The sequence below is a fragment of the Phanerochaete carnosa genome (assembly GCF_000300595.1).
Source record: "Phanerochaete carnosa HHB-10118-sp unplaced genomic scaffold PHACAscaffold_3, whole genome shotgun sequence".
Classification (NCBI taxonomy): domain Eukaryota; kingdom Fungi; phylum Basidiomycota; class Agaricomycetes; order Polyporales; family Phanerochaetaceae; genus Phanerochaete; species Phanerochaete carnosa.
The window spans coordinates 478,221-491,791 of NW_006767630.1; the positions used below are offsets into that span (position 1 = coordinate 478,221).

At 61.1% G+C, this 13,571-nt stretch overlaps 4 protein-coding genes across 4 annotated transcripts in view; 3 read left to right on the forward strand and 1 right to left on the reverse strand.

Moving 5' to 3' along the window:
* Nucleotides 1-359, reverse strand: part of PHACADRAFT_251229 (uncharacterized protein) — a 1,994-nt gene extending 1,635 nt beyond the window's left edge. The window contains exon 1 of the mRNA XM_007392828.1: nt 55-359. Within this exon, the coding sequence (XP_007392890.1) occupies nt 55-179 (125 nt within the window). The 5' untranslated portion in view covers nt 180-359. The remainder of the gene's footprint in view (nt 1-54) is intronic.
* Nucleotides 360-512: 153 nt separating this feature from the next.
* PHACADRAFT_251231 (uncharacterized protein) lies at nt 513-1,451 on the forward strand. The gene is made up of 5 exons (XM_007392829.1): nt 513-542; nt 690-733; nt 815-879; nt 950-1,039; nt 1,091-1,451. The coding sequence occupies exons 3-5, from the start codon at nt 827-829 to the stop codon at nt 1,371-1,373; spliced, it is 426 nt and encodes a 141-aa protein (XP_007392891.1). The 5' UTR covers nt 513-542; nt 690-733; nt 815-826; the 3' UTR covers nt 1,374-1,451.
* Nucleotides 1,452-6,954: 5,503 nt separating this feature from the next.
* On the forward strand, nt 6,955-7,716 carry PHACADRAFT_26207 (uncharacterized protein; the record flags this gene model as incomplete). Its single annotated transcript, XM_007392645.1, has 1 exon — nt 6,955-7,716. The coding sequence occupies one exon, from the start codon at nt 6,955-6,957 to the stop codon at nt 7,714-7,716; it is 762 nt and encodes a 253-aa protein (XP_007392707.1).
* A 1,033-nt stretch (nt 7,717-8,749) lies between these two features.
* Nucleotides 8,750-10,880, forward strand: PHACADRAFT_182070 (uncharacterized protein; the record flags this gene model as incomplete). The annotated part of the gene is made up of 6 exons (XM_007392830.1): nt 8,750-8,950; nt 9,295-9,455; nt 9,516-9,618; nt 9,703-9,816; nt 9,888-10,247; nt 10,369-10,880. Exons 1-6 carry the CDS (start codon nt 8,767-8,769, stop codon nt 10,878-10,880), a joined length of 1,434 nt encoding a protein of 477 aa, XP_007392892.1. The 5' UTR covers nt 8,750-8,766.
* Nucleotides 10,881-13,571: the final 2,691 nt, after the last annotated feature.

Here is a 13,571-nt window from a genome sequence, read left to right on the forward strand (position 1 = left end):
CGAGTACAGACGTGAACCCAGGTTGCCTGCAGCGAGATCACAGCGAAAACGCACCTGTGGTGGTGCTGACCACCAGCGAGACCACGACCTCCAGGGTGTTTGCGGTGCTTGCCGACACGACCGTGACCGGCCGAGACGTGGCCGCGATGCTTGCGAGTCTTGGAGAACCGGGACGGCATTTTCTGCAGGAGACAAAAGAAGAAATATGAGCATTCAGAGCGCAAGAGCGTGAAAGCGTCATCCGAAGTCCGTCTGGGCCATCCAGCATCGCAACTTCGGGATCCGGGAAAACGGGCATTCGTTTTGGAGCCAAGAGTGCGCAGAATGCGCTGGACGGCGTGCTGACGTGCAGGAATCCGACACACTGACCTTGAGGAGGCTTGAGGAGGCTTGCGGTCGCTGTCTTCGAGCCCCCAGCCCAATGCGCTCAAGCGCCTTGTCGCGCGCTAGACAAAATAACGCCAAACAGCTGCTTACGCGCTAAAGGTTGGCGACGACCTGGCCTTCAACCGCTTCATCCTCCGTCGCCGTCGTCGTGCTCAGTGAGTGTGCTTCTGTTTACCGCCGCTGTGATGCCTTGGCTTTAGCCGTTATTTATTGTCAATGATTCGCCGTGATCACAAAACGTGTCCTGAGCTCTTATGCCGTCGGCTTTCAGTCTCCAGTGCACTCACATAATTTCTCTGCAGGCCGCTCTCCGCGTACAGTAGGTGAACACAGCGCTGGACTAAATGTACGGCATGCCTGCTGCAGTAAACTCGCTGCTTCTCCTTCGCTATAACACGCACAGTGTATTCACAGAACTGTTCCACAGTAGACGTGCAACATGAACGCGCCCAATCGTTATGAGCTCTTTGTCCTGGATGAAGGCGAGAAGCTGTAAGCAGCTACCATCCGTATCGATCAGTGCCTATCATGTGACTGACCGAGCGCTGGACGTGTGACGTAGCGTCGAGATTACCGAGGACACGAAGATCCCAAACGCAACGACCTTTAAGATTGTGAAGGAGGACCACACGCTAGGGAACCTGCTTCGGGCGTGAGTGCAAGAGCCGTACATATGAAGACAATCCCTCATCTTTTCCCCCAGCGAACTCCTCAAGGACTCTCGCTGTCTCTTCGCCGGCTACAAGGTCCCGCACCCTCTGCATCCATATTTCCTGCTCAAGGTCCAGAGCGACGGGTCAGTAACGGCCTCGAAGCTCGTCACCGACGCCTGCCAGTCGCTACTCGAGAAGCTCGCGTCCGTCGAGGCGAAGTTTAAACGTGAGTTCACTTTCATGGACGTCGACGGTCCGGCCAAGGACGTGGGGCCCTACGGTACGGTCGACCCGGCCCAATGGGAAGGCGGAAAAGATTATCTGGACCTTTAGACCGCAGCAGACTCTGGAATACTCTCTTGTCGATCCATCTTGTATTTTATGCTGAGTATAATTGTATCATTTGTATCACACCGCGTTTTCCATCGGAGCAGAGCGATATCTACGTACGGCCCATGCGAAGTCTGCCGACAGACAACAAGTCAGTGCTTTCTAGCTTTGAGAATGGTGCGATGTCTTTTTCCTAACGATTAGCGGTGGCTGCTGAAGCTGTTAAACCACTAGACGGACCAAAAGCCTTACTATCGACAGATTGGGGTGCAGCCACTTGGGTGTAGCCATCCAGCAAGATTATGGCCTTATCGGAAGGCCGGCTTCTTGCACCCCGGGAATTGGGCGTTCAGACGTTCGAAAGAAGCCTTCGCAATTCTACCGTGCGGGTTCAAGCTATCTACTTCGTGCCTCTATAACGCCTCTAACTGCCACGAACGCAAGGCCTTCAGCTCGCTCCGGACGCCCCACCGTTGTCTGTATTCCAGGGAAATGCTGCGCATATAGTCAGGATCCACGTGCGGCTGGGGTACGACGGCAATGGGCCTACCAGTGACCCAGCCAGAGCTAACTGTTTTCCAGGTCAGAGACGGACCTCACTGTCTCTATTATTGGACCAACCGTGCACGAGGTAGATGGCCCACAGGGTACCGTCTACTGCCGCTCCACGGAGCGTCCAAGGGCGGCCCATTCCTACGCCTATAGCACTGGGCTCTAGGTAGCATCCTAGCGGACGTTAGTCGTGGTGGAAATATCAAGAATAGCCATCGCAGGGCGGCAATCCGTACGTCCTCGTTCGATGGGGAGATGAGTGGACGGCTGCTTCTACCGCGCATACTCTGGGCCTGCTGCGTCTGCTCGCGGGTCGTCCGATACCTGCTGCGCAGGTGTCGCATGCGTAGCATAGGGGCCGCCGTCCGCGGAGATCAGCGTATCTTCCGGCCCTGGAAATGGTGGGGATAGTCGAGCACTGAAGGGACAGCACCTTGGGTTGATTGTTGTAGCTATGCACGAAGTGATCATACAAGAAATTATCTGCATTTCAGCGCTTTTCGTGGCATTGACGTTCTCGTTCGTATGTGCTATCCACGTTGCAGCCTGTCTTTGTGCACAGTCGAGAAGAAACGGTTTCCATTAGCATCACGATAGACAAACATGCAGCGGAGATGAGGTTAATGTTTTCTTGAAGCGACTGCAAAGTTGAACGCCTGCAGCGCGAGAGGCCAACGCGACCTATGGATTATTCCGAACCTTACTAAGAATGCTCGCAAAGCCCTCCATTCCTGTGCTCCCCGCTCGCTTCACGATTCGGAGGCATCTGGCTGTTCTGGGTGGCTATGTAGCGCAAACTTTCACGGATTCAAAGGCCGCAGAAATGACCGCGTCCATGCACGCACAAGTGCGCTTCTGCCGATATGATGGGAGGCACCGCAGCGACATGTGCGCATCCGCCCTATCTCTCGCCCCCGCCGCCGCGGAAGCAGCGTCGGAGTGCCGCACAGAGCATCGACACCCACGCCGCCACGCTGCTCTTGTCCGGCGCCCCCGCGGGGCGAGCACGCATGTGCGCCCAGCACGAGAAGCCCCCAGAGCCCCCACATGGGCCACGGACGCCGGGCGGCTGCAGAACGCGGGCTGCCATCCCGCCGCTGTGCGCAAGCCGCCTCGGCCGCCGCCGCCGCCAACCATGCCGCAGCCGACGGCCCCCACAGGTGTCTCTCAGCGGGCGGGGCCATGTCCGCGCGCGGGTCGGCGGGCGGCGGGCCCCGGCGGAGCAAAAGCCGCCTCGCCACCAGAGTGGTTGATCCCCGTCAATGCAGAAGGTTTTCGCACGCGAAATCAAAAAAAGGCCGCCCATCATGCACGCGCAGCAGCAGCATCGACCTCGCGTCTGCACACGCCCAGTGCGAGTTCGCCCCGAAAAGCGCAGGCCAGCCGCCGCCGCTTTGGCGCACAGCGGCGCGGCGGCGGGGAAGGCACCCGTGTTAGAGCTTTTGAGCAGCAAGGGTCCCCGCATACGGTTTGTTTTTTTTTGCAAAGGAGTCCGTGAGAAGGGATTGGCTGCCTGAGCGCCACGTCTCACGCGGCGAACCCCAAAATCATTGCTTCGACTGGCTACGTTGCGCACTCTGGTATCGGACCCTTGGTGGGTTTCTCCCGAGGCCCGTGGGCCGGCACACGCGGCGGCTTGCGAACACACACCCACACATGGGGCTGAGACGGGCTCCGAGGGCCCCAGGGAGGATCAGAGAAGCCCTCGCACGAGCACAGCCCCGCCCATCGCCCATCCAGATCCCGCTGAATCGAGCTGCGACGGAGCTGCTAACGCATGCGAGTGTCAGGCCGGACTAATCCCGTCTGAGAAGGGCGTACGCATCGCCCACTCGCTCTATTGCTGCCGCGGTCTTACGGCACCCCCAGACCCCTTCCTCCCCCGTCCCACTGCTGTGGGTCGGCCGGCGCACGCCGCCTCGTCCTCGTGCCGGCTCCCGTTCGTCCGATTAACACTCGCTGCACCTAGGCTAGGTGCTGCGATGCGGAACCGAGCTGCGGTGTTTTCGTGGTGCACTCGCCGAGCTTGAACCTAGTACGAGCAAATCAGAGCGTCTGCGGTGTTTGGCACGGTGCGGCGGCAATATTGCGGTGCCCCGTCTTTCGCAGCTCAAATTTCGCCGAGAACATCGTGCTCTTTGACCCATCGCTCAGTCGAACACATTTGATTGGAAACAATTAAAACATCATCTCTGTGCAAGGCGCTACACGCGACCGTCGGAACGACAGCAAACGTCATCTCAACGACCGCACTGCGCGTGTGTGTCCGCACAGCACGGCCGGAGGAAAATCCTTACGATGTCACGGCCACCGCTTGAGCGAACGCCAAGACTGATACACCGCGGCAGCAGCAGCAACGCAGCACGCACACACCCCGGCCGTTCGATCGACGCGCAAGAGAGGCACACAACCACAGGCGTAGCACGTCAACCAGGGATCCGCCACGACTGCGCCACCATCGGGCAGCACACCGAACGCAACCTGTCACTAGCCGTAGCCGCAGGCTGCAGCCACCGCGTGGCGCAGCCAGCTCGCACAGCGACACAGGTCCTTGCGTTTCGCGTGCGCGCAGGCGAAGAAAGTATGGGTTGCCGGCGCACCGCGTGGGCTGCACGCACGGTGCGGCGCACGCGTGGGCCACGTACGGCCGGCCGGCGCACTGCTGTTGGCGTGCACGGGGACGGTGTGCCCCTGGGGCCTTTCGTGAGCTGCCGTGAGCCACATTCGCGGGAGAAGCGGGAGGAGGGAGGAGGGGGCAAGAACGCGAGCGGGGCGGCCGGGTCTCTGTCTCTCTGTCTCTCTGTCTGTCTTTTCATGTGGGATCTCGTGCGGGGATGGTAGGGGACATACGCAACCGCACATCTGCGCTGTTGCAGACGAACCGCCTAGCAACGACGGTCGTCTCTCTCTTGCGCAGCCCGGCGCAGCGCTGCTCCACTCTTTGCGGGGTGCATCAGGGCGCCGTCCCAGCCGGGCGCACAGCCCGTGCGACCCTCGTATTTCCAGACGTTGTGATATGCATGGTCAGGAATTTCCGATTTTTTTTCCAACAATGTGCGTGTGCGCACAGGGCCGTCGGCGGCACATTTGCAGGCTTTTTGGCCCGACGTGGGCCTCCAACCGTTCCAGCCGTCGGTACGGATGGTGATAATTTCCGAATCGATGCACGCAGGCGTGCTCGTGGACTTGAGGGCCGCGGCATGCGCCCTGCCCTCGGTGAGACACACATGCGGGTCTGTGTGCTCTGACACGGATCTCGCTGATCCGTCGCGGCCGTCCCATTGGGAAACGGCGCCAAAAACCCAAGGACAGCCGATATGTGGCTAAGTCACGGCGCCGGTGTACGCTCCCTGGATGGAGTCAGAAGGTCAGCAGTGAAAGGACGGAGGTCCGGACGGCACATACGCGTAGAATACGGTTCATGAATTGGCTGTGGAGACACACATATGAGTCATGAAACCGAGCGGGGGGGCCATTCGTGCTGGCCTGCGTTTCAGCCCAATCGCAGGCTTTTTCATGCCTCTGTCGACTCGTCGACTCGTCAGTGCAACTGGCACGCGTCGGGCGCCGGCGCCTGGAGGGAACAAAGTACGGGACGAGCCTCAGGGCGGGTTATGGAGACCCCATCCTAGTAGGCCAAGTATGACGGCAACAATCAGCGGGAGTTCACACGCCAAATGGCTGAGGAAGATGGCTGAGGCTGACTCGAGTATAGGAGAGGCTTCTCGAAATCACGGCAGGCACAGCCTCGCCCCGAGGGTGCGGGACGGACTGGGTCGCCTTTGTAGGAACCTGGACCGGTGTACGAGCACGCGCGCGATCACCCTGGCTGGTGGGGAAGTCTCTGGAAGCAGCAGCCGCACTTCTGATGTCTGCATCTAAAATAGTCGTTTTCTGGCCGCGAGATCTGTCAGGTCGACGAAGGCGACAGCACTCGAATCACGGTCGATGGGACAGTCGTGCGACTGTATTGACGGGGCAGGGCCGGCCAACCTTAATTGCTGGATGCCCTGCGACGGGGCGCCCATGAACGGGTTCACCTGCCAACGGGGCATGGTGGCTCGCCTGAGGCAGGGACGTAGTCGAGGACGCAGGTGGACGTGGGAGCGGAACAACAAAGATTAGGCTCGCGAGGCGCCTCTGTGGCAGGACAGCGACGTGCTGGCAAATCCAGGGCGCTCGGGGAAGCTGGAAAGCAGCAGTACACATAATATTGACAGCAGGCCTGGAAACACGCGCGAGGCCCGTGAAAGGGATTAATGGAGTTAGAACAATGGAGCGGACCCTTGCTGTGCCGCGTCGCTGGGCCCGGCAGCAAGTACAAGGGCGTGGGAAGGCCCGGAGCATGGCCGGGAGAGAGACGACTCGCGTAGCAACGTTTGTGGGGCGGGAGACAATGGGCGGGCGGGCGGGCGGGCGGACGGGGCAATGAGGGAGGGAGCTGGCGAACGAACTGGGCATGCGCCTGGTAATTGTGAGACTGAGGAGCGACCCTGATCTGATGGTGAGACGTGCGTTTCCGCAAGCCAAACGTGGTTTAGGCCAGGACGCCCCATGGCCACACTGGGGAGATCAGCAAGCTACGCCCCGAACGGGTGCACCACCCCTTTCCCAGACTTGGAGGGCAGCTTTGTCGGCACGAGGCGCAACATTCAAGGTCCGCGCGCACGCGACGACTGGGCAGGGCTCTGTGCCCCCTATCGCGATGAGTGTTGCGCCGTGCGTCCCTCGTGGGCGACCACAGGCAGGGACTGGCTCGCGGGAGCCAGGAACACTGGGCCCAAGGCTGGGCAGACTATCAGAATCTGGTAGGTGTCCGTGGAAGCCTGTGGATGGGCGCGGAGCCAGAACACCATCACGTAAGCGGCGCACCTGCCCAATCCGTCTCCGAGCGCGGGCGCCTCGGCCGCCTGCCCAATCGGGTGACCGTACCACAACAAACCTATAAGTGTGCCCCGTACCACGCTCCATCGTCCCTTCGTCTTTTCCCCATTTCCTCCCCCGTCGCGACCCCGACCAGCCACCGCGACTCATGTACACCCTTCCACCTCAAAAGCGGCGACGCTCAGCGACCTCCGTCCTCGCTGGCGACTTTGATACGCGTCCGCAGCGCGACGTGCTCACCAGTCTCCTCAACGGCGTCCCCGTGTACAAGGCAGTCGAGAAGGCAGAGGAGGAGGAGGACAGGCGGGCCAGGAAGAAGGAGAGGAGAGAGCGAGACAAGGACAAAAAGCGCGTCAGGCTTCCCACCAAGCCCGCCGATAAGCAGCCCCTCCCCGTTCCCAGCACCAGCACGAGCGCGAGCGTGCCACTCGCCGCGCCCGCACCTCCCAAGCGGCCGCCACACGCGCCGCCGCGCGCCCCCAGTGCCTCCACCTCCATGTCCTCCTTCTGGCAGGCCCGGCCGACCATCAACATCGCCACCATGCAGCGCTCCCGCTCCGTGACCCCGCCGCCCATGCCCTCCTCGCCGCCGACCACCCCCGGCCCGTCCATCTCCTCCAGCACCTCCGCCACCTCGTCCAAGCGGCCGCACACCCCAGACGACGGCGAGGACGTCTCCCACCGCGGCCGCAGCGTCGGCACAGGCTCCCCACCACCGCCACCCGCCCCCAAGCTCCGCAAGAAGCGCATCGCCGCGCGCAAGGGCTGGAAGGGCTGGGTCGAGGGCTCGCCGCCGCCATCCCAGAAGCTCATCAACCTCGACGTCGTGGATGTCATCCCTGGCGAGCGGCGGACGCGCAGCGGGAAGAGCTTCGACGCCATCGGCATCGGCAAGGACAGCTGGGTCTGAGAGAACATGGCACACATGTCCACACCGGGTGCGTCGCCTGTACCCGCCGAGATTGCGGTTCGATGGTCCTCATCTGCTGCGCACCGTCGCAGGCGATACCCTTCTCGCTTGCCACCCGGCCGGCCGCCTAGAAAGCTCGATTGTCGTCTCACTATCTGCGCCAGTTATGCCGGCTGTAACCCCCGCCCTCCACGACCGCTGTCCATGAACCTTTCCCATTTGTCGCCACCTGCTGGAATCTGAATCTGGGTATCGTACACTCTTTCGAATCTCTTGGAGTCACGCTTGATTTTTTTTTTTTCCTGCCTCCCCGCCACCCATGGTCGTCTACGTACTGTCGTGTTTAGTGCAATTCTCTCCCTCTTCTTTTGTCTTCGCATTGTACTATATTGTATTGCAGGGTGTCTTACATATCGCAGCAAGTCTCAGTAGATAAAAGCGAATCCAACACAGCGCCGTTATTTGGCAACGAGCTGCTCTTTGCGTGTGTACGCGCGCGCGCGCGCACGGGACCGTCGGGCTGGCTGAACCTGGGGCCGAGCAGCGAGAAGCAGCCCGCTGGCAATATGGGCGATGGCGGGACCCGGTGCCACGCGCGCACGGGCGTCGGCTATCGGGCGCCTAATATGCTGCCGCTCGCCGTCCTTTCTCGATCGAGCCTTGTTCTCGATCACCCAACCCGTCCCACCCGCAGCAGCCCCCTGCGCGCTGGCTTCCCCGTCGCTTTGCAACGACCTCGCCCAATTGTCCCGTCGACGAGGTCTCTCTCTCTCTCCTCCCCCCAAGGGCCCGGAATCACCCACTAAGCGGCAAGGCCATCGCTCGTTGATCGTTTCAGCGCGGCTTCTGTGGGAAAAAAACGACGTTCGATTGGACTAAAGACGGTCCCGGGGCTGAAGGGACCACCCAAACATTATCTTGAAAAAAAAATTCGCGTCTCGAGCGACAGAGGCCCCCGAGCGTTTTTTCGCGCACGCCCTCTCCAGAAAGACAAAGAACAGGAAGAAGAAGAAGAAGAAGAAGAAGAAGAAGAGAAAAAGCCGCGCGCACATGCTGCTGCGACACGCCCCCGCGCTGCTCGCATTGCCTGCGCTGCCCGCACCGCAGTCATGGTACCCGGGCCACATGACCCAGTTCGCGCGCGCGCTGCCCGCGCTCCTGCGCCGCACGGACGTCGTGCTCGAGCTCCGCGACGCGCGCCTCCCGCTCACGAGCATCAACCCCTCCTTCGAAGGTACGCCGCCGCGCCGCGCCGCTCTTGTCTTTTTTTTTTTTTTTTCTCCCGGGCTTTGTTTTCGTCCTTTTTTTTTTTGGATGTGCGTGTGTTGCGTGTGTGCGTGTGTGTGTGCGCCTGGGACGGCGGCGCGAGAGGGTGTCACGGGCGTGCAGAGGCATGCGGCGCCGTGGCTGGAGAATGATGACGGCCTGCCTGCCCGCCCGCCCGCCCGCCCACACGCTGCGAGCCTGTGTCGCTGTCCTGGCGCCGCTCGCCGTGTCGTCCTGCATTCTGCCACTCTTTTGCATAGTTTTTTTTTCTTCTCATTCGTCGTGCTGAACACACAGTGCTGTTTCTCGCAGGAGCCCTGCAAAAGTGGCGGCAGGAACGCGGGCACGTCAGCGGCGCCGCAGGGGCTGCTGCTGCCCCGGCCGCGTCGTCGGGGCCGCAGCAGTACGCCGCCATCTGCGAACGGATCGTCGTCTTCAGCAAGCGCGACCTCGTCGCACAGTGGGGCATAGAGGTAGGGAGCACTGCCGCCCTCGCGCCGTCCGGCCTGCTGACGTGGGTGGGGGTTCGGCAGCCTTTCCGCAGGGCCATGTCTGCCAAGTACCCGGACCAGAAATCCTTTTTCGCGGCGTGGAACCGCCAGGGCGACATCCGGGCACTGAACGATCTGCTCGTTGGTATGTCGACTGCCTCGCCGCCTCTTTTCCGCAGGCGACACCGCTGACCTGAATATTTGCCGCGTTTTCTTTTTTTTTTGCCAGACATCGCAAAACAGAACCCGCATCTGCCGGAGATGAACGTTTTGGTCGTCGGCATGCCCAACGTGGGCAAGTCGACACTGCTCAACGCCTTGCGGAGCAATGGCATCGAGGGGCGTGAGTTCCCTGCTCCAGTGATCATCTCGCCGCGCCTGATGTGCTGCTGATGCCCCCTCGTCCCCCCACAGCCACAGCGAAGGCCCTGCGCACGTCCGCGCAGCCCGGACTGACACGCGCCATCTCCACGCGGCTGAAGCTGTCCGTCGACCCCCTCGTCTACTCGTACGACTCGCCGGGGGTCATGCTCCCCTTCCTCGGGCGCGGCGACCGTGGCGCGGAACGCGGCGTCAAGCTCGCCCTCATCGGTAAGCATTCAACTGCCAATGCGCTCCGTGTTCTGCGAACAGCACCACTGACATGTTGCCCCCCCTCGTCCATCCGTCCGTCCCAACCCTGTGCGCGGACAGCCGGCATCAAGGAAGGCCTGTACGACCTCGAGGCTCTCGCGGCCTACCTGCTCTACCGCATGAACATCCTCGACCCTACCTGTAAGCCCCCTCCTGCCGCGCCCCGTCGTGCGCTCAGAAACAAAGAAAAAATCCTGACGAAGCTGCCTCCGAAATTTCTGTTTTTTATTTTTATTCTATTGGGTGGTTCCGTCCCCGCCAGCACCGGCATACCTGGCAGTGCTCCCGCCTGGGACGCCGCCGACGGCCGACGTCGCCGAGTTCCTCGACACGCTCGCCCGCCGACTCGGCATGCTCAGGCGCGGGGGCGCCACGGACCACGCACGCGCCGCCGCATGGTTCGTGCGCTGGTGGCGCGAGCACGGGAGCGTCCTCGCAGCGGCGGCGCCGCCACCGCCACTGCCCGCGGTCCCTGACCCGTCTGACACGTCTGACGCATCATCCGGCGCGTCCGCCCCTGCGGTGCAGCAGCAGCGGCGCGGCTGGGGCTTCGACTTTGAGTGGTCCGTCGGCGCGGCGGGGCTCGGCGCGGACGGCGTGCAACGGGAGATGGAGGCGTGCATCGACGCGTTCGAGGCGGAGGCGCGCGAGGAGGCGGCCGAGGGCGGTGAGGTGAGTGTGACGCAGGAGAGGAAGAAGCAGAGGGAGGGGCTCCTTGCGAGGCGCGCGGCGAGGCTCAAGGCGAAGGCGCCTGCGAGGCGGAGCGGCCGGTAGGCTCTGACGGAGGATGCGTCGAGGGTTTGTGCGGGCTGCGGGCGGGCGGGCCGCCCTGGTTCTGCTCCCTCTCGAGTGCCCACGGACGCCAGGGCACATAGTATCTTCGGGCGGCGTGACAGCACGGCTCTGTGACACGGCTGATCAACGACGGGATCGTCGCACCGTAAAATTTTTAATTCTGGGATCCTATTGTAATGCACCAGCCGTTGTCCGTGCCACGTCGCCTGCAGGTTATCTACGAAGCTGCTGTTCTTCTCGCACAGCCTCCGAGACCGCTGCACCGGTCGCAATACATATGTTTTCTCGCAACACCCAGCAATTTCTCCGCCTCAAGTTCTCCATGTGCCGTCGGGCACCCACGGCTGTGCTTCTCAGACTCCGCTGATCAGCCATCGCGGATCTTTCCTGGGTGTGCGGATGCTTTCACATGTTCCCCCGCGACCCCTGGACGAAGATACCTGGATGCTCCCACCGCGAACACTTCCTTCTGTTCTCGTTTGCAAAGGAGCAGGGGCTCGTGCCCGTGCTTCCACCGCCCTGATACGGACGAACCGTCGTCTGCATCCCAGCATGTGCGCATGATGCAGGGCTGGCTGCATTCTGGGGGTTGCACAGACGGTGTACTGTCCATATCAATGCTTCTGCCATCTTGTCACTGCCGTTAAGTCGTTGCGACCCTTTCCAGCCAGCTCCGCAACAGAGGGCAAAGGGGAAGGGGAGAGGGGGGGGGGGCAGCCTGCCGAGCCGCGGCCGTCAAGTTTGGCACGAAACACGCGTCGGCCCACCCAGCAGTATCTTGGCGCGCACGGACGGGGGTCTGGACAACTGGGTGGGGGTTGGGCCACTTCCATTACATCTGGTCACGGGGCCCCTGCTCGTCTCGTCATGGGACCACTGACAGCAGTGCACTGATGACAGAACAACGACCTTGCCTCCCTGACATAGGCAACAACGGCTGCGGCGACCCGCCGTTCTGGCGTGCGGACAGCCGCTGCCACAGCGGAGGTTCCCGCCTTGGTGCTGCTGTGATTATCGAATGTCGAATGTTGAATGGCGGGCGCGTCCGAACCGCACTGCATGTGCCCTGGACGGAGAGTCGCGCGCAGATGGCCGTGTCGTGGGCTTCCTGCTGCTACCCATCTTGTCCTGGTGGCGGCGGGCTGCGTTCTGACGTGGTTGGCCTTGCGGCCGCCATCCGTCGTCTCTCACCCGGCACCCTGGTCAGTCCCGAATAGGGCGGGAAAGGCTGGAGCCGGCGGGAGAAAAACTCGGGACACATTGGGGCTAGCGTAGGAACGATGGTCTGGGAGAGGCAGGAAGGTCGCTGGGGTGGTGGCAATAATAATAGCCGAGGCTGAAGGCTGCGTCACCGATGATCCCCTGCGCGGCTGTCCAAGGTTGCGTGTCCGTCGAACGTTATGCATGGACCGGTCTAGAACTTGCCGAGACATTGAGTTTTGCAGTGGCAACAAAAGTGCATCATCAAAGCCGTAAGTTGCACGCCGACGGCAGCCCCTAGCTTGCTGAATTGTCATGCCAGCGCCGAAGACGATAAACATGGGCGGCCGGCATCAGGTCCGACCCTGACGAAACGCACACGCTAGCTTGCAGTCGGCACTAGCACCTGTTGGGCTGTGGTGGGCCAATCTTTCATTCTAGGAGTCTCGCACGAACACAGACTGTGTAGGTGTAATTTTGAGACTTGCAGCCGTTCGGCCGGGCTTGCTAACGGTGGGAAAGACTCGAGCGTACAAGTAGCCCGTAGAGAAAATGCTGTCTGCAAAGGAATGTGTTTCTGTTAGCTGACTAGAGCGACTGGCCTCTGTCATTACTAGTAACGCGTTCCGCTAATCAAGCCAGACGAGAAGTACAAATATTCAGCTCAGCTCTATCTGGAGGTGCCTAGACAACGATTTATGAGGCGCCAAGCACCGGTATTACACCCGTTCACAGCATGTGCTGACGAGGCGCGCTTCTGACACTCTCTGTCTCTCTGCCAATCCACGTCGTACAGCAACGCAGCATATCTCGCATATTCCAATTCTTTGCCGAGTTTCGATTGACTCCTCTAGAGACGTCGGACAGTGGAGTATACGGGATATCTCCTCGCATTGTCAAGCTCGCGACGCCCACCTTACGTACCCGGGGCATCCGCCACCGCACCAAACACTGCCGAGACCCCTCACGGTGGTCCTTCCACCAGTGCTGCGGCTACCGCCCATCATCCAAACTCTCCGCTGACTCCAGAAGACGTTGAGGGCCTTGACGACGATGGCGAACGCGGGCCTCGTCTCCCTCCTGTGGTACGCCTCATCCTGCAGCTTGGGTTTATTTAGTATCGTTGACATCAATAATCCCAGTCTGCCCATAACTCGTGTCGGTTCCACTTTCACTTCGGACTCGCCCTGAATTATCGCGATATCACTCCAGTGGAAATTTATCAAGCAATTGAACGCTGCACTTGGAAGTCCAATGGTACGTTCGCTGGCGAAGCACGCGCCTTGATGGCACTGCCTGTCGAGAGCTTGACCTGGGCCAGTCTCGGAAACTTTGCCGCAGAATCCGGCTACAGAGACTGTGGACAACGGTCTGAATCGTTATGACAAACTGGTGAAGCCTTTAGGACCTCGCTTCTCGCGGGGGAGGGAACGCGTTCCAGCATGGACGCCGTCAGGAGGTCAGCTACAT

Bases quoted from the DNA above. Each gene is read 5' to 3' on its own strand.
- PHACADRAFT_251231 (XM_007392829.1), top strand. From the start codon at position 827: ATGAACGCGCCCAATCGTTATGAGCTCTTTGTCCTGGATGAAGGCGAG. The intron at 880-949 runs GTAAGCAGCTAC...CGTGTGACGTAG, and splicing joins CTGGATGAAGGCGAGAAGCT to CGTCGAGATTACCGAGGACA. The intron at 1,040-1,090 runs GTGAGTGCAAGA...CTTTTCCCCCAG, and splicing joins CTAGGGAACCTGCTTCGGGC to CGAACTCCTCAAGGACTCTC.